The sequence below is a fragment of the Peromyscus californicus genome, unplaced genomic scaffold (assembly GCF_007827085.1).
Source record: "Peromyscus californicus insignis strain IS unplaced genomic scaffold, ASM782708v3 Scaffold_6__1_contigs__length_162567912, whole genome shotgun sequence".
NCBI classification, from domain to species: Eukaryota; Metazoa; Chordata; class Mammalia; order Rodentia; family Cricetidae; genus Peromyscus; species Peromyscus californicus.
In genome coordinates, this window is record NW_026294584.1 from 72696298 (window position 1) to 72718159 (window position 21862).

The 21862-nt window shown below is 43.0% G+C and overlaps 2 protein-coding genes across 6 annotated transcripts; one reads left to right on the top strand and one right to left on the bottom strand.

Annotated features, from left to right (window-relative positions):
• Positions 1-7596: 7596 nt before the first annotated feature.
• Positions 7597-14728, bottom strand: Ggct (gamma-glutamylcyclotransferase). Of its 2 annotated transcripts, XM_052719418.1 has the most exons (4): positions 14474-14712; positions 11103-11248; positions 9308-9443; positions 7597-8514 (listed from the first exon to the last, which is right to left on the bottom strand). In XM_052719418.1, the coding sequence occupies exons 1-4, from the start codon at positions 14612-14614 to the stop codon at positions 8365-8367; spliced, it is 573 nt and encodes a 190-aa protein (XP_052575378.1). In that variant the 5' UTR covers positions 14615-14712; the 3' UTR covers positions 7597-8364. The 2 variants fall into 2 exon arrangements, with proteins under 2 accessions (XP_052575378.1, XP_052575379.1); XM_052719419.1 differs by lacking the exon at positions 9308-9443 and having other exon boundaries at positions 14474-14728.
• A 120-nt stretch (positions 14729-14848) lies between these two features.
• On the top strand, positions 14849-21456 carry LOC128098381 (pseudouridine-5'-phosphatase-like). Of its 4 annotated transcripts, XM_052719421.1 has the most exons (4): positions 14964-14978; positions 16084-16166; positions 18520-18639; positions 19549-21456. In XM_052719421.1, exon 4 carries the CDS (start codon positions 19566-19568, stop codon positions 20253-20255), a length of 690 nt encoding a protein of 229 aa, XP_052575381.1. In that variant the 5' UTR covers positions 14964-14978; positions 16084-16166; positions 18520-18639; positions 19549-19565; the 3' UTR covers positions 20256-21456. The 4 variants fall into 4 exon arrangements, with proteins under 4 accessions (XP_052575380.1, XP_052575382.1, XP_052575381.1 ...); XM_052719420.1 differs by lacking the exon at positions 16084-16166 and having other exon boundaries at positions 14849-14978; XM_052719422.1 differs by lacking the exons at positions 16084-16166; positions 18520-18639 and having other exon boundaries at positions 14859-14978.
• Positions 21457-21862: the final 406 nt, after the last annotated feature.

Sequence of the window (21862 nt, forward strand, 5' to 3'; positions counted from 1 at the left end):
CTTGGTAGCCTGCACCTTTACCCACTGAGCCATTTCAGCCCTGGATAGTATTTCACTCCTGTTTTGTTTTCATTTAGTATAATCCTGAAAGGATTCACATAGACTGTTGCTTGTATCAATAGTTACTTCCCTTTTATTATTATTGTTGAGCAGTATTTCAAGACATGAGTCCTGGTAGATTAAAAACAAAACAAAACAAAACACTGCTCACCTGTTCACAGACACCTGGGCAATTTTCAGCCTATGATTACAATGAGGAAACTACTCTGCTCATTTTTATACAAGCTTGTGTGTAAGCTGAAGTCTTCATCTGCAGGTCAGTACCTCAAAAACCTGCTGGGCTATCTTCTGCAATAGCTAAAGCATTTAACGTTTCCACCATCAACCTGCCAAGTGACTGTGGTGATATCTTGTGTACCCCAATAAACTTGCCTGAGGATCAGAGGACAGAGCCAGTCACTAGAATAGACATAGAGGCCAGGCAGTGGTGGCACACACCTTTAATCCCAGGAAGTGATGTCTGGGCAGAGAAAGGTATATTACGCGTGAGGAAACAGGAACTCAACTCTCTTTAGACTGAGGATTTTGTAGAGGTAAGAACTAGTGGCTGGCTGATCTTTCTGATCTTTCAGCTTTCACCCTGATAACTGGCTCTGGGTTTTTTATTAAGAGACCATCTAAGATTTGAACAGGTGACTCTTCATAGCTCTTCACCAGCCTCTGGTGAGTCCTGTTTCATCTTGGTCATTTGGCCGGTTGCGTTGTCCTGGTGAGACATCGCTGTGGTTTTAGCTTGCTGATGATGCCGGACTTCTTGCATGTGCCTACTTGCCATCTGTGTATTCTCTTGAGGAGAGCATGTCTCTGTGTCTCTTGTTCATTTTAAGTGGTGTACGGTGAGAGTTTCTATGTGTGGCTTGTAAACATTTTCTTCAATTCTTTGCCTTTTCCTTTTTCCTCTTCCTTCTCTGCTTCCTTCCCTCTCTCCGACAGGGTTTCAAATATTCCAGGATGTCACATATTACTTCTATGAAACCCATTCTATTGTCAAAGATTGATGTTTTTGGTATTTTACTATTTTGGGGGGGGGGCTGCCACCTACCTACCAAATAAATCATATACGGAGGTTTATTCTTACTTATGAATACCCGGCCTTAGCTTGGCTTACTTTCTTGCCAGCTTTCCTTAACTTATCCATCTACCTTTTGCCTCTGGGCTTTTCCGGTTCTTCTGTAAATCTTACTCTTTCTCTGTGGCTTGCTGTGTAGCTGGGTGGCTGGCTCTGGAGTCCTCCTTCTCTGGCTGCTAGATTTATCTGTCCTCCCAGATTTCTCCCTCTATATATTCTCTCTGCCTGCCAGCCCTGCCTATCCTTTCTCCTGCCTTGCTATTGGCCAGTTCTTCATTAGACCACCAAGTGTTTTAGACAGGCACAGTAACACAGTTTCACAGAGTTAAAGAAATGCAATATAAACAAAAGTAGCATATCTTAAAATAATATTCTACTACAAAAGATGACCGTAAACATCTAGTCCTCCTCCCAAGAGCTGGGATTGAAAACATGCCACCATGGTCAGACACCATAGACCAAACCCAGGCCATGCCAGGCAAGGACTGTTAGCAACCGAGTTACATTCCACAAACTCCAGCTTGCCCTTTCATTTTGCGAGGCCCAACCTACTCACTTTCCCTTTGATGGATCATGCTTTTGGAGTCAAATCTGAACTCTGCCAACTCCTAGATCTTAAAAATTGGCAGTTACATCTTTTTTCTAATGGTTTTACAGGTTTGGGATTCTATTGTTTGTTTGTTTGTTTTCCTTAACAGGGTCTTGTAATATAACCCAGACTGGCCTCATACTTGTGGTCCTCCCCAAGCTCCGGGGTTATAGTCTGTGTCACCATGGCTGGCCAGTTCACAGCAGACATTTACTCTTCGTCTCTAAAATCCTCCCTCTCCTTATAAGGTTTTCCAATCACGGATTCAGCATCGTTTGCTATAAAGGTTCTCCCATTAAACTGCCTTGGCCAGAAGTCAGTTGGGTGTATTCTTTTGGGTCTTTCCCTGCGTTCTCTGTTCTGCTCCATTGTTCTATATATCTGTCCATTCACTAGCAATTATACCAAAGTCTCATTTTATTCTCTCTCTTTTTAAATTGCTTTAACTATTCCACTTTGACAGTTTTAGAAAAATGAATCATGTTACAATTTTGACACAGGAGTTTTTTTAATTCTGTTCTGGGTTTGGGGAAAACCAACAATTTTACTATGGGTCTTCCCCATGAATATTTCCTTTGGGTCTTCCAACATATGACTATTCTCATTTGTCTTCCATTTACTTACGTCCACTTTGATTTCAGCTCTTAGTTTTCTAACATTTACACTTAAGCATTTTCATGGTTTTGGTTTCTTTTTTGCTATTATTTTGAGACAGAATCTCATCGTGTGGTCCATGCAGGCCTTGAACTTACAACCTTGCCTCCTCAGGCTCCCAAGTGCAGTGAGTATAAGCAAAGCTAGTATTTTCATTTTTTAAAAAAAAGAAATTGTACACATGACTGGTCAGAATTACAATGTTTCAGCCCAAGTGGGAAATTGTGGTGGTTACTTATATATATCAATCATATGATCCATCGTTTTGCTCCTATCCAAAATAATTGAAAAATAGTACTCAGAAATATATACACAAATGTTCTTGGAAGAAATACTCATAATAGTTGGAAGTGAAAACAGTCCAAGTGCCCATGATGGGATGAAACAAAGTATGATGTATGCATACAACTTTCGGGATTCATTCATAAAAAGGGACGAGATTCAGATGCCAGCTACAGTGAGGGTGAAGCTTGAATGATCCCATTTATATGAAATAGACATGATAACTAAATCCACACACACGGAGAGTAGACTGGAGGTTGACAGGACTGGGAGAAGAGCAGGTAGCAACCTTTTGTACCTGGTTTCACTCGGGGGTGACATAAATGTTTCGAAACTGGAGACAGTTATAACGCTGAATGTATAAAATGCCAACTGTCCACTTAAAATGGCTACTTTATAAAAATATAGCTAAAAATCTGGAAGTGGTGTTCTTTTTTAAAATTTGCTTTTTAATGTGCATGAGTGTTTTGCCTGCATGTATATATGCATATTGCATGCATACCTGGTACCTGTGGAGGCCAGTAGAGGACATCACATCCTGAGCCACCATGTGGGTAAAAGAACCCAAGTTCTTTGGAAGAGCAGCCAGTGCTCTTAACCACTTGAACTCTCTCTGCCCGGTGTTTTTTACACTTGCTGTACTGGGGATCAAACGCAGGGCACACACCCGGTAGGTAAGCTGTCCCCTCCTGAGCTACAGCCCCAGGCAGTGCTGTATGTTTACTTTCAGTGCCTATGAGTTCATCTCTAGTGTAGAGGAATACTATGGACTTTTTGTACATCACCCTGTATACCTTGACCCAGCTGGACTTACTTCATTGATTGTGGAGATTAAAAAATCTCCCGTGGGCCGGGCGGTGGTGGCGCACGCCTTTAATCCCAGCACTCGGGAGGCAGAGGCAGGCGGATCTCTGTGAGTTCAAGGCCAGCCTGGGCTACCAAGTGAGTTCCAGGAAAGGCGCAAAGCTGCACAGAGAAACCCTGTCTCGAAAAACGGAAAAAAAAAAAAAAAAAAAAAAAAAAAAATCTCCCGTGGTATTTTCTGTATGGACAATTATGTCAACCATGTATAAACAGGGATGGTTCAACTTTTTTTTTCTCCAAATTATTAGATCTAAAGTGTGTGTGTGTGTGTGTGTGTGTGTGTGTTTGCAGAAGTCAGAGAAAAACCTGAAGGAGTCAGTTTTCTCCTTCTACCACGTGGGTCCTAGGGATCAAACTTAGGTCATCAGGCTTGTTGGCAAGTCCTCACCTGCAGAGCCTTCTCACCGGCCCAATTTATTATTTGTACTTTTTTTTTCCCCCCCTTACTGAACTGTGTTGAATGAGTAGGAAGAGCACATGTCCATCTTGCTCCCAATTTTAGGGGGAAAGCATTCAGCATAATGTTTCCAACAATGATTTTTATAAACTCTGTCAAATTTAGTTCCCGGTGCATATTTTTTTAGTGTTTTGATTGTGAATGGGTGTTGACTTGTGCCAAATGCTTTTCCTGCATCAGTTGATTTGTGGGGTTTTTTTTCCCTCTTTTCTTTTGTTACTGGAGTAAGTAGCTTGACAGATTTGCAAATACCACACCATCATGACATCTCTGGAATAAACCACACTTTGTCATGGCTCACAACTCTTAGGTATGACTGAATCCTATTAACTCCTGTTTGCTTAAGCATTTTTTTTTAATCCACACTCATTAAGAATATTCACCTGTGGGTTTATTTTTCTTTGTATTATCTTTGTTGGTTTGGGTACCGAGCTAATAGTTTCATAAAAATGAGTTAGGTAAGATTAGCAACTGTTCTGTTTCCTTTGCTCTACACTTGTCTAGGACTAACAAGGTTCTTGTTTGCTTTGGCTCATGGCTGCATGCCAGGTCTTTGTCCACCACTTCCTTTCAAACTGCTTCACTCATTACGGTTGAAGTTTCTTGTAGACAGCATGAGGCTGGCCTATGTTTTAAATCCATTTTGCCTATTTCTTTAATTTTCATATTTAAATGTATTTTTAGATGTTCAAGTGTTTGCTTACTTGTATGTATCTACACCACATGTATGCTTGGTGCTAAGGACGCTAGGAGAGGGTGTTGGATCCCCTGGAGCTGGAGTTAGAGGTGGTTGTGAGTCACTGTGTGGGTGCTGGGAACCAAATCCAGGTCTTCTGAAGAGCAGTGAGCACTCTTAACCACAGAGACTTTTCGGTAGCTCCAATGACATACTGAGACTACTTCCACTTAATATGATGATAGATAATGCTGAAACTAACTCTGCCATTTAAATTTTGCTTTTTAGTTGAAGCTGGCTGATTCATGATCCTCCTGCCTCAGCCTTTCAAGTACTAGGATTATAGGTATACACACGAGCGCGCGCACGCACACACACACACACAAGCTTTCTACTTGTCTTCTAACAGAGATGAGATGTTTTCTTTTTTAAAATAATTTTTCCTTTTGAGTAAATCCTTTCTGCATTTGTTTTATGGTTGCCTATTGGTGTGTTTTACACAAATACGGGACACTTACCTTCTTTGCTTTCTCTTCTTTTAACCATGCTCTGTATTTTAGGTCCTTGGCAGTTAGTGTTAAAACTTTTTGCTCTGTTGTCAAGTATAATGAGGAGACTGAGAAGGGAAGCCTATTGCATTTATCCTAGTTTTTCTCACCATGACCCTTATATTTTTATGATGCTCAAAGCTTCCTTATTTATTTTCTTCATTATTTTGGGAAGGATGGCTAATAATTTTATTTATTTATTTATGCTTTTCTTTCTGTCTTACTTTGCCCTCATTCTTAGAGATTCTGGGGTGTCTTGGTTTGGGTTTGTTGCCCAGCTCCTCACGACGTGTGCTTTCTTCTGGCCTCCACCACTTCCGATGGGTGAAGTAATTACCAACACTGCTTTTTCTCTGAAAGTGTTACTTCTCACTATTTTAAGAATTTTTGAGTTTCCAAACTGACTATGGAGGGTTTGGGTGTGTATTTCTTTGGGCTTGAGGCCCAGTCAGCTTCTCTGTCCTTCGTGCTGGCCTCTCCGCAGCCTGCCCTCTTCCTGCAACGTGTCAGCTCTTCTGTTGGAAGTTAACAGGGCTCCACAACCTCTTGGCTTTTTGGTCTTGCCTCCAACTCGTTATATTCCCCGACCCCACACTGGCAGCTACTGTCCCATCACCCAGTTCGTTTGCTCCTTCCTTTGTCCCCATCATTCTGCTGGTGAGCCCACTCACTGATTTTGTAGATTTCAGCTATATTTTTAAATACCAACATCACCATTTGGGTCTTTCTATCCTCTGCTCTACTGAGGCTATGTTTTTACTGGCTTCCAGCATGATCTCGTTGCTCGCTGTGACATTTCAATGGTGGCTGTTTACTCAGTCACTGTGGTTAAGTGAAGGCATTCTGATGAATAAGGCACCTTGGCTTGGTGATGTACATTTTGCGTTGGTCATTGGAAATGGTCACAAGTGTCGTGGTCTATATTATCTCCAGCTTGTGGCAGAATCAAACTCATGACCTTGCCCTTGTGAGCTCTGTACACTAACCAACTGAACTAGCTCACCACCAACGGCTGTTTTTTAACACACGTTACCTCACCTTGGCACCCATAGTTATCGTTTATCATAGAGTCTGGGATTTTCCTGGCTCTTGGCATGTGATCATCAATTGAAATCTGAGTATACTGGACATTTATGCGGCTCTGGGTCTATTTAAGTCCTGTTTCAGCTGGTTCACTCGGCAATCATTCTAGCATGGAAGGAGGGCAAGAGGAACCACCAGTGATGGATGGGAGTTTAAGTCCCCGTGATTCTGATGACTCACTGAGGGGAGGTGTTGCTGCCAGGAGGTCCTTCCCAATCTTTAAGACACTACATTGGTGGTGGGAAAGGGGTTATAGGGTGTCTGTCTTGTTATGCTTGGGGTATGTGAAAATCCAGGCTCTCCTCTGGGCCTCTGTTGGCATGGTGGAAGCTGGAGTCTACAGTGTCTCTCTATGGCCTGACTGGTGTGTTTGAGCTCTAAATGTTTTACATAGCCAGGCTGTCCCTTTCCTGGTACTATCACTAGAGCAGGCTGTGTGTGTTCAAGCATATCCTCTCTGGTACTTTTAGGGGTACTGTCTTCCTGAGTTATAAGCCTGAGCTGTACGAGTCAGAAGAAAACTCTGAGAATTTAGCACCCTGAGGCCCTGGGTCTTGAGGCCCCACTGAAGTCTTTGCCATCTCCCCTTTCATCTGCCCCAGTTTGTCACATAAATCATACATAGAGAGTTGAGTTGCACTCAACTGGAGAAATAGAGAAAAGCACACCTACTCAATCTTCCCGAAACCAGTCTCCATGCATCCCGATTTTAAATTGGTGTGGGTTTTCTGTGTGTCGTTTTGAGATGAAGCTTTTCTATACTGACCGGACTGCCCTCGAGCTATTTCCCCAGCTCTAAGTTTCTATCGTCTCTGCTTTCTCTCGTGGGAACAACGGGCTAGCAAGGGGGAGCCAAGTTAGTCCTTCCTAAGAGTTCTGGTTTCTTATCCTACTCTACAGAAATGCTCCACAGCTATTAGTCTAATTCCAGGATATTGGGGCCATTTCTTCCCAGTGTTTGCTCTTTCAGTTCACAATTCATCTCCCCCCCCCCCCACCCCCACCCCGGAAAAGGGCTGGCACACTTTGAAGATTTCTCTTATTTTTCTGCAATCTAGGGCCTAATTGTACTTTCTTTCTTGGTTTTTCAAGAGTTGTGTTGTTTGTTAAAGGGCCCAAATAACTGGTTTTAAAAAAGAAAAAACCCGAATCCCCTGCCACACAGGATCATACACACCTGTAACTCTAGATCGAGGAAAGCTGAGAGGCAAGACAACCCTGAATGCAAGGCCATCCTGGACTACAGAGTGAGCTTATGTCTCAAAAAACAAAACCCCAAAACTTGATGGTGATTGCTAATACTGAGTGCCAGGCTCTGTCCTAAACTTGCCATATGTTTACTCACGAAACTTTCAAAATAAGCTTAAGATACAGGCGTTTCGATGATCCCTCCTCCTACAGATGAGGCAGCTAAGGTACAGAGAACCAAAGAAGCTCAAATCTCCCAACCGGACAGTGGTGAGGCTCAGCTAGGCTCAGCGGCATAGGACTGTAATCCCAACTACAGGAGAAGCGGAGGCAAGGGGGACACAGGTTCAAGGCCAGCGTGGCTCTAGATCCACACCACCACTTAAGGCCGACTCTATGAGGCTGAGGCTGCTCTGTGCAGTCTGAGCTGAGCAGAGTGAGGTGGAGCACTTGCTGGGAACCCCTTACAGCCACAAACGCACTCACTCCAAAGGACAGTGTATCCTCCGTCTACTTCTCAAAATCCTATGGCCGGCTCTCTATAGTTTGCTCACTCTGACAAGCTCATCAAAAACGAGCAGAAAGCAGACCTACCCTGTGCCACAGAGCACACTGACACGCTTCCATGCGACTCGGGATGGAAACATGTCCACAGGAGAACCCACAGCCATCGCCACTTACACACTCCAGGGACTCCTGGACCCTTTTAATTGTCTAATTCCTATCCCCATCCCAGTTCTTTATTTTACAGTTGAAAATACGGAATCGCCTAAGTGAGAAGTCCTTCACAGCACTGTTGAAAATCAATAGGTTAAAAACAGGAAGGTCCCACATTCCTGCTCGCCGACACTAGAAACACTTCATACTAGCACACAGAAACATCCTCAGATCCTGTTACAAGCTATACAGTTTTGACTCCCCCTTTTTGATGATTTCTTCCATTTCGTCTGAGATCTTTCCTTTATAGTCATTTGGTTCTATTGCTTTTAACTTCTCTTGATACTCCAGTGGCAAACCGTTTTCTTTCGCGCCCATGCAGATAACCTGGAAATGGTTAAAACAAGGAAGGCCTTTCAGTTAGCAGCATGCTTTGTCTGTACTGTCGAAGGTCCAGGACACTGGCTGTAGCTGACTAAAGAACTGGAACATTCTAACACACTCCAGGCATGGCCAGCTGCTCCGCATTCTGAGTGGACTGCAGAAGGGCTCTCAAAGCACCTTGAAACCCTGTCAGAGTACCAGTCCTACTCAACAGCATGACTCCAAATGTTTTATTATTAAGACAAAATGCATTGTTATGGTATAAAATTTACATGATGCTTTAAGAAAAATTACATTCTTTAAAAAAAGGCCAAGCTTTTAGGCAGCAGCTGACAGCACCACTGTCTACTTCTGCTTAGATGAGATGGGGGACCCCCAGGTCCTTACCAGGCTGATCTCTGGACACCACGCCAGAGGCTCAGCACCTGTGTTACTTCCAAGGGGCATCCGGTCTCACCCCACTTGCGTCCTGTGCTTTGGAGGGTGGATTCCCTGACTCTAAAAGGCCTAGTGACCTTCCCGCAGCGGAAAATACATTCCCCCTCCATGGAAAAATGAATCTGTTCTATGAGATACTGTTCGTTGAAGAACAAAAATTGATAAAAGTGTATGTATAGAGTATTATACATATATGATAGATATCATATATCTATTAAAACACACTTTCCTTATTTAAAACATTTTGATTAAAATGTTCACGTGGAATTTTAAATTCTCAAAAGCTTTCTGAAGAGGAAATGCTCTCTAATTTAGCCCAGTGAGATTAAAAAGATTCAGCATGGTCCAAGTAGCTCACCTTCTTATACTGTGGTGATGGGGGAGCACTCTCATAGTTCGTCATCAGGTAACTTCGACAGGTTATTTCTTCCCCTTCCTGAGTAGAAACTTTAATTTCTATTACAACATACACTCCACTTTTAACTCCTTCTTGCCTGAAACCAAAGGAACCACATTTTAGCCACAGGGGACGTAGGAGAATGGTTTATAAGATGTTCTACTCAAGGTGAAGTTTAAGGTTAATGATATATCTATATAGGCATGCTTGCTCACTTAGTTCACCAGGTCAAATGTACACTTAGCATTTTTTCTTTTTAACACTATGTGGTCCTATCTGGCCTGGAACTCACTATGTAGACCAGGCTGATTTCAAACACACAAAGATTCACCTGCTTCTGTTTCCTGAGTGCTGAGATTAAAAGTGTGCCCAGCCTTGTTTCTGTGTGCCACCATATGCGACATGCTTAGCATTTTAATGTTATAGTTGACTTCTGGATCCATAGATTCACCCAACTTCGGACTGAAAATATTTTTAAAACTCGGGTCTTAACTGAATACATACAGATTTTTTTTCCTGGTCATTATTCCCTTAAAAGGAAATCCGTTATGGTAAAATACACTGATATCGTATTAAGCAGTGACGGAACCCAGAGATGCTAAAGCAATACAGGCGGGTAAGGGTAGGTCACATGCAAGCATCACGTCGATTTACAAAAGGGACTTAACGACTGTAGATTCTGGTGTGCCTGGAGGCTGAAGCAATGCCTGGTGAACGCAGAAGAACAACTGCATTTGGTGCACGTCTAGCAGATCTCTGCATTTTTCACTGTCTGAAAACATGCTTCAATATGCTTAGATTTACCTCTGTGCCCCGAAGCAGTAATCTGACAGCAAGCGAATGAATACCCGGACAGAAAGCGGAGGGACTGCTTACTCTAGCTGGGGCCAAGCACAGAGTGCCAGACAGTCTGTTCTTTTCAAGGCCAGCTCTCCCCCGACAGTTTGCATTGTATCAAGCACTCTGTCACACAACTCTGAGAATTTTAGTTCTGCTGTATTAGTCAATGCCTTTAAAATCATTATTATTCAACTGTAATCTCAAAGAATGAAAAAAAACAGAACCAACTCACTTTCAAAGTCAATAAAAATACGTAATGATTATAAAAAGCTTCATGACTTTTTGTTTTTTTATTACTATTATTTTTTTATTTTTTTTTTTTTTGGTTTTTTGAGACAGGGTTTCTCTGTGTAGCTTTGCGCCTTTCCTGGAACTCGCTTTGTAGCCCAGGCTGGCCTCGAACTCAAAGAGATCCGCCTGCCTCTGCCTCCCGAGTGCTGGGATTAAAGGCCTGCGCCACCACCGCCTGGCCGACTTTTTGTAATATGAAACTAGAAAGATTTTTGTTGTTGTTGTTTGTTTTCGAGACAGGGTTTCTCTGTGTAGTTTTGGTGCCTGTCCTGGATCTCACTCTGTAGACCAGGCTGGCCTCGAACTCACAGAGATCCGCCTGGCTCTGCCTTCTGAGTGCTGGGATTAAAGGCGTGCGCCACCACCGCCAGGTGAAAATTTTAAATAAAAGACAAACAGAATTAAAAAATAAGGGCTTCCATCTTTTTGCCTAAGAGATTACAAACATCGCCCCCCCATCCACAATCAATAAGTGTGACTGTTCTATATTTATTAGTAAACTCGCAGTTTCTAACTATTGTCCTGCCTCTGAAGCATAAAGAATGTATCTACAGTGTATCCACAAATGCACATCCATATAACCCACTTTAAGTATTATTTGAACTTATAATTAGAAGCCACCTACTCATCCAGAGAACTTAAATTGCTTTTGTTCATTTTCCATACTACTCCCCACACTTCATCGCCAGGACTTTGAAAAATGGTAGCTATACCTCCATGCCACCTCTCACTTGTTTTGCCTTGGAAATTGCCAAAGTCGAGCTTAAAGTCCTGCAAAGAAAATCAAAGTGATATATGATCAATACCTATGTTAGCATGAATTTCCCTCCTCGAAATGCAAATGATTTGCCTTGACTTCCATGCCAAAAAAAAAAACATTCAATAACCTTTGTTTCTGTGTGTACAAAGTTGTGGAAAATAAAGAGAAACAGACCAAGACCCAAATCTCAAGGAATATAGATTCTTTCTTATTTTCCTTTAAAAATAAAGCTAGTTCTGAGTGTATAGGCATCTAAACATTTAAAGAAAAAAAAAACCCTTAAGGAAACCCAATATACCGTATAACAGCTTTAGCTTTCATTTTTGCAAATGACTTCTCAGTAAACTTAAATGTACATGTATTTTCACTCAGACATTCTGGGTGATGGTTACATAGGGGTTATAATATACTTTTATGTCTCTAGAGTAACTTACCTGCAAATCACTGTATTTACTCTAAGCGAGCTGGCTTAGGGTATATGAGCATTAATCTTCATGAACTGTATCAATTTATTTCCAATAACTGAAGAGCAGCTAATACTTCCTGAATATTTATTATGTGCTATATGCACTAGCTATTACTTTACATGAACCAGTGTTTTACTCAATTTACAACAGAAAAATTACAGCGTAGAAGGATTAAGTCACTTCCCTAAGGTCTTATAACTAACAAGCACTAGAGACATCTTTCTAATTTAGCTTCTACTATCATTGATAGGCAGTCAGGGAGTGAGGGTATTTGCCTTCCATCTCTCCACAGCACACAGGATGGACTAAATGACAGTGCTGTAGTCCTTTCTGATTTATATTATCCCTGTCACCTATGTTTTCTCGAAAATCTTGTTTGATAACTCAGGGAAAATGCTGGTCCAAGTAACCAGGACCTTCAAGCAGCATACTGGGTATTCCAGAATCAACAGATCTCACCAAAGATACAATCCACACCAGAGACTGGCAGCCTATTGTTAAATGCAGCAGGCAATTGCTGTGGAATAATCCGTCTGTACACAGTGAATATGTATCACTCTCATTGGTTAATAAAGAAGCTGACTGGCCTACAGCGAGGCAGGATAAAGTTAGGTGGGACAATCAAACTGAGGATGCTGGGATGAAGAGGACGGAGTCAGAGGGAGACACCAGTCAGCTCTCCAGATCAGCCCTTTCTTCTGACCTGAGTTTGACCTGATCTTCTCACCTCTTTGGCAACTTTCCCCTACTCCCCATCTTGAAATGTCAGAGTTTCTTGGGGTTCAGCTTAGGCCTGTTTTGAATTTAGCAAAGAGCACAGACAGCCTCACCACCTCCAGCAGCTTCTAATGCCATCGAATGCTTTGGCCACCTTTAAAATCAGCCCACATCTCTATTCTGAGACTCAAAAGCACTTGGAACAGGGCCCAGCCCACAGTAATGCCTAACAAATGTTCACTAATATTTTTCTGTTTGTGTGGCTGTCTAGGAAGCATCTTAAACTCGATTACGTTCAAAGTTAACAATTTTTACCTCCCAAACCTGATTCTCCTCTGTTAACATTAATACCATCATCTACCTAGTTGTGCAAAAACTTGAGTCACATTTATATTGCTTCTCTTCACACACAATCATCAAGGTTTAATGATGTTATCTCTGTATTGCTCAGAGCCATCTACCTTTTTCTGACACCACCCTGTTAGATCATGGTGGCATTATCTTTGATATGAACGTGGCAAAATCTTAACAAGGCTTCCAATATCCACCCTTGTTCCATTTTGCAATAGTAACCAGAATGAGCTTTCAAAGACATAAATCTCATCATTCCCTTTGATCCTCAGGGCCTGCGGAAGACTGTCCAGAGGTCTCTGTGGTCACATTAAGAAGCAATATTTTTTTAATCTCTCCAACCCTCGTGCCACATCTGCCTTATAGACTCCAGCCACTTCGACTGGAACAACCACTTCCTCTTTTCTCGGGCCCTTTTAACAAGTATTCTTTTTGAGTCTTTTTTGCCCTTCACCTCTCCAAGTCTCAGCTTAAAAGTTCCATCCAGGAGCTCACACATTCCTGAGCATCTTGGTCAGATCCTCTGGTCATATATTCTGTTGCACCTTGCATGTCCTCTTTTAAGGCCAACCACAGCTATACTTTATTATTTATGCGATATTTCTTTTCTGCTCTGACTAAGCATTTGAACTCCCTTCCTACACTCTTACGTGTTTCAGATAGAGTACAGAGTATGACTCCCAGTTTTAAAACTTCAAAGGCTGGAAGTTGGTTATCAGATTGTCTTATAGTAAGGGCATGGATACATGGTGAGACTTAGCCAATCAGGGCACCCAGAGAGGCTCTCAGTTAGAGCTAGTGTTCAAGGTTATCAGGGACTCCATTCTGGGCTTCAGAGACTGCAGCGCTGTGGCACAGCAGAAGGCAGGAGCCAGCTCCACATCGTATTTACTAGTTCAGGAAAGGTGCATCCCAGGGCTGGGCTGGTTCTCTCCTGCGATGCTGGTTGTACACACACACACACACACACACACACACACACACACACACACACACACACACACACCCCTACACACACCAGAACTGCCTATTTACTCAGCTCTGTACTCCAGTCTTTCGGGTGATCCCATGAGCTCTTGAACAGCCTTCCAACACCCTCCCTCTCATCCCCTTTCTTAAACCAGCCGGTTTCCGTTGACTGAAACCAAGAAGAACTCTGACAAGGTTATCAAAGACTATGTGTGTGTTGGCTCAAGTTGTCAAAGGCACTACACACAATCGGATTGTACACTGGTAGGTCCTCCAAGTAGCGAAGCTGCTCAGTCATCTTTGTAACCCCAGCACTGTGTGCCAGAAGAGTACGTATTAAATAAGCAAATGAACTGTGGTCAAGAGCAACAGTTCACCACAGTTAGTTAAAGTTTATCGGATAGGGATACTCTCCTGGAGGAACACTGCCGTCTCTATGGAAGACACGACTCCAGGTCTCAAGACCAGGACCACTCACTCAGATGAGGAGGGAAAGACAGATACACAGAATTTCACAGATCTGTGGAACAAGTCCTGTGACAAGGTATGCAGAGGGTGGAAAGCAGCTAATCCTCGACTAAGAGGCACCCATAGAAGGCGTACTATAGGATGCTCGAAATCGATGGGAAAGGATAGCCAGTGGAGGACTTACGAACCCCGATGGTAGCCAAAGGTTCCCGGCAGGGGTCGCACCTGGCCCGCTATCCCGGTAGCGGGCACAACGGCACTGACCTGCAGGCGCGCCACGCAGCAGAACACGGCGGAGGGGTTTCGCAGGTGGATCCTCTCGGTCAGCAGGTTGCTGCCGTAGGCGAAATACAGGAACGTCTCCCCCTCCTGGCCCGCATGGTCCTCATAGCCGGAGCTCGCCATATCTGCTCGTCCACGCCTTCGGTGCCAAGCACTGATGAGCGGGACCAGCACTGCAGCAGGAGCAGCGCGCCGCCACCCACCGGCGAGCACAGAGCAGTGGGCGGAGCTGCGGAGAGAGCGCGCTGCGGATTGGCTGCCGGCTTGCCGGCGTGAGCCGACTACTGTGATTGGCCCGTCTGCACCGCCTCCCTCCCACTGGAGCCGCCTCCCCATTGGATACACACCTCGGATGTCCAGCCCCCTGCCTGAGGCTACGCTAATTGGATGGCCAGACCGGCAGCCGGAGAGCGGCTACACGCTTCCGTCTTCTCCCCGCCTGGCAGACCCTGGTTAGTTCGCTCGGTAGGCTTCACGCACGGTGCAGGTAAGACAAGGCCTCACACTGCTGCCCGGCCCACCCTGGAACCCGCGGCAGTCCTCCTGCCTCAGTCTCCCTGGAGCGGGGACTACCGGCTAACCCAACAGGCTTTCTAAGGATCCTTCACTCCCTGAAGTTTCCACTCTGGATGCCTGGGGCCTTTCCCCAGGTTCAGATCCCTACATGGCATCTATTAGACACTTGACTCTGTTCATCTTTGCTCGCTGTTTCGTCTTTTTAAAAACGAATCACAGAAAACCTCTATGTTATTAATCTTGAAATGAAGATAGGCGTGCAAAGTGAAGGCCTAGAAAAATGACTGCCTTTGGCCCTTAGATATTAATCTAAATACAGCTCCACACCGACAGGTGCCACGATTCCTGGAGAGATGATTGAATCCAGGTCAAAGCTGGGAATGAACAGTACCTCTGAGAAGAACAGACTTCAGAAAGGGAGAATCCCAAGACAAGCAAGGTCCTTCCTGAAAGACTCCCCACTAGACAAAAATGAGAACAATTTGAGCATCAAAACATCTGGAAACTAAAATGGTCGTTAGCATTAGTAATACGTCATTCCCCTCAGGAAGTAAGCCAAATTAAAACAGAAAAGAAAGCCATATTGCCACACTATCAGTGGTGAACATTTCATCACCTTTACTCTTTAAAAATGTTTATTTAAGAAAATAGTGTTTATTCTGTCTTTCTAGTACTATATTTTTGGAAAACCAAATAGCATTAGCTGATGGAGAAGTAGTTCTTTGTAAAACGTATACTAGCTAAATGCCGGAAAGGGGGTAGAACATCCATCGTTCAGTCTCTAATGAAACAAACCTTGTCTGGAGTATTAATGAAACTGCTTGTTGGGAAGGCCAAAGGGATAGGGTATCAGCTATTCTCCCAGGGATCATTGCTAGTCATGGGGGAGGGGAACCAGGACCACTTGAGAAATCTAAACTCTCTCACCTGATGGCAAGTCAATCTGGTCACCAGTAAAGAAGACTAGCCTGATATGGTCTTCTGATATTAAGCAACCCAAAACTCCAGCATCTGTGAATTGCAATTTACAAAGGTCTTTAACTTCAACATAAGCCTTTTGTATCATCATGTTTCAGAAACCATTTACATGGAAGAAAAATGGAAACAATCAGGAACACCTAGAACCTATCTCTTAAATTATTGTGATTAAAAATAAAAGGTAAGCTAGGCAGTGATGGCGCATGCCTTTAATCCCAGCACTCAGGAGGCAGAGCCAGACGGATCTCTGTGAGTTCTAGGCCAGCCTGGTCTACAGAGTGAGATCCAGGACAGGCACCAAAAATACACAGAGAAACCCTGTCTCGAAAAACCAAAAATAGACAAATACATGAAAGGTAAGGCTGGGCCCGCTAGATGGATCAGCAGGTGAAGGTACTTGCTACTGAGCCTACAGATTTGAGTTAGAGCTCCAGTTCCCACATGGTAGGAAAGATTCAACTCCTGCATACAGGTTTCCTCAGACCTCCACTTGCACCCACATCTACATACAAAATCAATAAATGCATAAATGTAATACAACATGTTTTTAGAGAGACAAGACTGAAGGAGGGCTGTTCCAGCTTAAGAGAAACTTGAGACATGATGTAAGTGTGATGGCTTGTCTTTGCTTGATTCTGATTTAGTAACTCAAATAGAAATATATTTCAGGGACAACTGCACTTGAATTTGGATTGCAGCATCAGATGATACTAGACAATTGTTATTAAATGGATAATGGTTTTGTGCTTATGCAGGAAAATGAGTTTATTTTTTACATGCAAACGGACATTTAGGCTGACACATTTGTTATCTATATTTTAAAGTAATTCAGAAAAAAATAAAAATACAAAGAGCTAAATGCTAATGGGAACGATATGTATATATCGTTCATTATACTGTTCTTTTCTTTATATTTGAACATACTCATCTTAAGAGGGGGAAAAACAGAAAAGATACTAGGAAAGCACTTGGTATCAGTGTGCCTCAACAGACAATGCCATTGTTGTATAACCTGCAAGTAGAAGATTGCTGTTTTCTCACCCCAGCCACCAGGGCAGAACTGGAAATCTACTTGGTCATCTCAGAGAGTGAGTTGCGTATCAGCTGACATTCTCTAAATTACCCTACATTCTTAAGGTCTGTGCTTCAGAGTACTGCAATGTAAGGCTCTGTTTTAAAGATGGGCTTGTAACTACATAAAATGTGGGTTTGGGTTTTGTTTGTTTGTTGTTGTTGTTGTTTGAGAGTTTCACAATATTGTCTAGTGTTGGGGACCATGTGAGATGAACAACAACCAGCTTTGGAACTCATGGAATATGGCTCAGTGGTCAGCATAAGCATGCTGGGTGAGCCATGGAAGCAGAGTCCTGAAGACTACATGTCCTGAGGACCTCATGCTGTTATCCAGCATAGCTCTGCTCATTGCCCTCTCTGTTACCACATCCCTCATAATGAATGAGTTGTATGAAAACTCTCAGGAGGTTTCTAGCCGCTCACTGGGCAGTGTCACTGTTACTTACAATAATAGTGATTGACTTTTTCCAAGCATTGCAGCTGGAGCAGATTAATGATTCAACCACCACCTTAGAAAGAATTTAGACATGTAGACTTTTAGTAAGGTTAGGTTATGGTGTTTTTGTTTTTGGCTTTGATGTAGAAAATCTTGGGGAACAATTTAAAGTTTGGAAAGGCACACTTTTAATAGTTGAACAGGGGACAAGAACAAAGGCAGCCCAGTCATTACTAGCTGACGTGCTATTCTTGCTAAAGATGGGTTGGTGATCAAAGGCGATGATTAATTTCTTATACCCATTTTTGCCCTTGGCTTCCTGGTATGATTTAATAAAAAATTGTTGATGAGTGGGTGTGCACTCTGAGGACTTAAAGTAGAAATGACTATTTTTTATATATAAAAGTTTAGATTTGTGATTCTTTTAAGTTTTTTATGGGATTACCTTTTGAGATAAATAATAAAATGATTGATCCTTTCTTTGTAACCGCAAAATGTAGCCTGCCAGTAAAAGAACTAGCAGAGAACCTTGCTTGCCTACACTTTGTTAATCTATAACAAGTTGCTTAGACAAGGATGTATGTGGGCCCTTGGGAATAATGTGTTTTTCACCTGTAATATGTAAAATGTTTAATCATGTAAGTGAAATGAGAAACATGCTGTTTCTTACTTGCATTCATTATAATCATTCATTTGAAAAATAGAATGAACCACATTCATTCATTTGAAAAGTAGAATTCAAACCAATATAATTTTTATATTGCTTCAAAGATTTTGCTGGGGTATATAAGCTGTAAGGGAAAGAATAAAGATACATAGAAGGAAAACATCAAGGAAGAGATAGAAGGAGAACATCTGGGAAAAGAAGGAAAACAACAAGGTAGAAGAATAGAGGAGAGAGAGAACAGAGGAGGAGCAACGGAAAGAGAAAAAGAACATGAACAGCTAAGCTTTGGCCCTCAGGAAAGTCCCCATGTGTCTGTGCGTCTGTCCAGTAGTTCACTTGCTCTGTCTCTTCTCACAGTGTCTCTGACCTGCTGAAGGCTGACCTTTCAGCAGCAGTCTAGACTGACCTTGAACTCTCCAGCCTGAATACTGGGATTACAATCCAGTCCCAGCAGATCCAGCAATTCAATTATTAAAGGTTATTTCTTTTCTCTTCCTATACATCTTTCAGATGGCATAATTTCATGGCTGTTAATTATTCTCCACACTGGTTTTTGTGAAAAGAATTCTAAAGTGAAGCATCAGTGTTTCCTTAAACTCTGAAAGTCTTGTTTATTCCAATTATTTATTTAGCTATCCCATGGAGAATGTGGTGTGCAAAGCAATATTGGCCAGCAAGGGGCAGTAAGTAGCAAGGTTACTTCTGGGTTTTGTATTTGTTTTGTCAATTTCAACCAAACCCAAGTTAATACTAGTTAACACTCACCTAACCCTTGTTAACTGTGAGGCCATGGCCTAAATCCTTTTGTTTACTAAGTCACTTATCTCTACAAAAACCTCTGTACAGACAGTACTTTTATCCTGTCATGGGTGCGGACATGCAGGCTATAGTTAGCAATGACTGAAGCAGATTCCACCCCTCCTGGGTGCTGCTGCCCAGACTGCCCACCCCTGCAACACTCTAGGTAGAATAGTTATATCTATCATATAGATATAATAGATAATATAATAGGGTGCTCTAAATATAATAATAATAACCACTTCCAGATACACCCTGTGTTACAATAAAAGATATTATGAAACAATAATGTTAGCCTTCAGTCACTTAATGATAATGATAGCAAGGCCAGATGTCTTCCAAATGCCATCTTTTAATCCAGTTGTCTTTCAAGTTTTTTGATTGTGTCATAAATTTTTTGAGCATACACAAATACAATTCTCTCTATATTAACCTATGTGACTATACATTAAAAACATAATAAATAGCATTATGTCACATTATAGGGATACTGTTATACTTGTTAATTTATTATCACATGATAAAATACATTATACAATAACCACAAAATATACACCTAAAAATAAATGAACCCCTCCATCCACCCAGGTTGAGAAGGAGGCACCATGGCGATGTCCCCACCGCGACAGGTCACTCACCTCATCTTTGACATGGACGGACTCCTTCTGGACACAGAGAGGCTGTACTCGGTGGTGTTTCAGGAGCTGTGTGGTCGCTACAAGAAGACATACAGCTGGGAGGTCAAGTCCCTGGTGATGGGGAAGAAGGCTCCAGAAGCTGCGCAGATCATCATCGACGTCCTGCAGCTGCCCATGTCCAAGGAGGAGCTGGTGGAGGAGAGCCAGGCAAAGCTGGCAGACCTTTTCCCCACAGCTGCCCTCATGCCAGGTGCTGAGAAACTGATCCGGCACCTCCGAAAGCACAGCATCCCCTTCGCCCTGGCCACCAGCTCAGGCTCCGTGACCTTCAAAATGAAGACCAGCAGGCACAAGGAGTTCTTTGGGATGTTCAACCACATTGTGCTAGGAGATGATCCTGAGGTCAACAGTGGGAAGCCATCCCCGGACATATTCCTCTCCTGTGCACGGAGGTTCAGTCCTGCTCCTGCCCCAGACATGTGCCTCGTCTTTGAAGATGCTCCCAATGGAGTGGAGGCAGCTCTGGCAGCTGGGATGCAGGTTGTCATGGTTCCCGATGAAAACCTGAGTCGAGACTTAACAAGAAAGGCCACAGTGGTGCTGAGTTCCCTGGAGGACTTCCAGCCTGAGCTGTTTGGTCTGCCTGCCTATGAGTGACAGGTGGCAGCGTTGGTGCTGCCATGGGCCTTGTGGCATCCTGGGAGGGGGGGCACATGGCATACTGGGGGAGCCACATGGCACCCTTGAGGGGCCACATAGCTCCCTGGGGGACACATGGCATCCTGGGGGGCCATATTCAGGGTCCATGCCATTAAGGAGAAAGGGGAAGGCAATGCATAGCACCAGACTGAGCCTGCTTATACACTGTAGCCTGTGAACATGGCCATCCCCGTCTGTGTGGGTTTGGCCATCTCTCTCTGGATTGTGGTCGGGTCAGTAGACAGCAAACAGAGATGGCCCAGAACACAGCTTGAGTACAGTCATGTAATAAAGTGATGTGGTCTATGAAGAAAATGAACATGCACACACACACACACACACACACACACACACACACACACAAACCACAGCATTGTGTGACTACACATGTGCCAATATATATCCATACATATATATAAGTATATATGTATATGTATAGTGTTCCAGAGTAAAATCATATTTATGTTTGTTTCCTTGTAATCTTTGTGAATAATGGCATTTGGGAAGTGTAAACTCCATACACATATATGTATATGCCATGATAGATGTACATATGTATGTGTAGATTTTGTGTGTGTGTGTGTATAATAGACCACTCCATTGCCTTCAGGGTGGACATTGATGTTTCAATACCAACTGATAAGTGAGTCTCCTCTCTCCCCTTCTGACCTTAATGGCAGATTATCTCATGATGGAAGAGCATCAAGAAATACCCTTTCACTCCAGCCTCACTATCATCGCAGACACCTCCCTGGCCCTGGACCGAGAAGTCTAAACGTCTTCCATTTCACAAGCTGGGTCTAAGTTTCCATTTTTTAAACAAAGGGCTATGAATCAAAAGGCCCCTGACAGCAGGGACGAGGGAGAGAGCACAAACAAGGTCTGGGTCAGCCTCTCAGTGTCTCAAGGACAGTTCCTGCAACCCCCTTGAAACTTACCCAAGTATGTCCAAAGAGAAAACCTCAGCCAGTTAAAAGTATACTACTGTAACTGCTGCTTGCTTAACCAATTATGTTTGAGATGACCTAAGCATCTCTGAAATTCCCCTAGCTATGCTTAAAGGACCCTGGATGTGCCTCTTGTGGTCATCACCATTTTGTACAGATGAATGACCCCATGTATGCTAGTATAGTAATAAACACTCTGTTCTTGCATACTATTTGAGTCTGGGGTCTTCCTTCAACCTTTTCTCAGCAGGACGCCATGCCTGACAGAGCTCGTCTCTAGGAGATCCCTCTGTCTCTGGATTCGTCTGCCTATCTTTTACCTACCTATCTTTTACCTACTTTTACTACTTTTACCTACTCCCTTATCCATGTTGGAGTGTTTTCTACCCTAAGGGAAAAAAAAAATAGAACTTGATTTTGCTCGATGTAGCAAGTTTATTTCAACATTCCTGATCACACATCTAGTCTGCTGTTCATTCCTCTTCCAAACAGTTCTGATGTCTCCCAAGCGCCCTCACAGCGATGATTTGGTTGTGTAATATTTTAATGGGAGTCATAATTTTGCCTTTAAATAAAATATCCTCCAACCATCACTAAGTGAACTATTTTCACTTTCAT

Bases quoted from the DNA above. Each gene is read 5' to 3' on its own strand.
- LOC128098381 (XM_052719420.1), top strand. From the start codon at position 19,566: ATGGCGATGTCCCCACCGCGACAGGTCACTCACCTCATCTTTGACATG.
- Ggct (XM_052719418.1), bottom strand. From the start codon at position 14,614: ATGGCGAGCTCCGGCTATGAGGACCATGCGGGCCAGGAGGGGGAGACG. The intron at 11,249-14,473 runs GTCAGTGCCGTT...TTTTCTTTGCAG, and splicing joins GCTGCGTGGCGCGCCTGCAG to GACTTTAAGCTCGACTTTGG. The intron at 8,515-9,307 runs GTGAGCTACTTG...AACCATTTCCAG, and splicing joins CATCACCACAGTATAAGAAG to GTTATCTGCATGGGCGCGAA.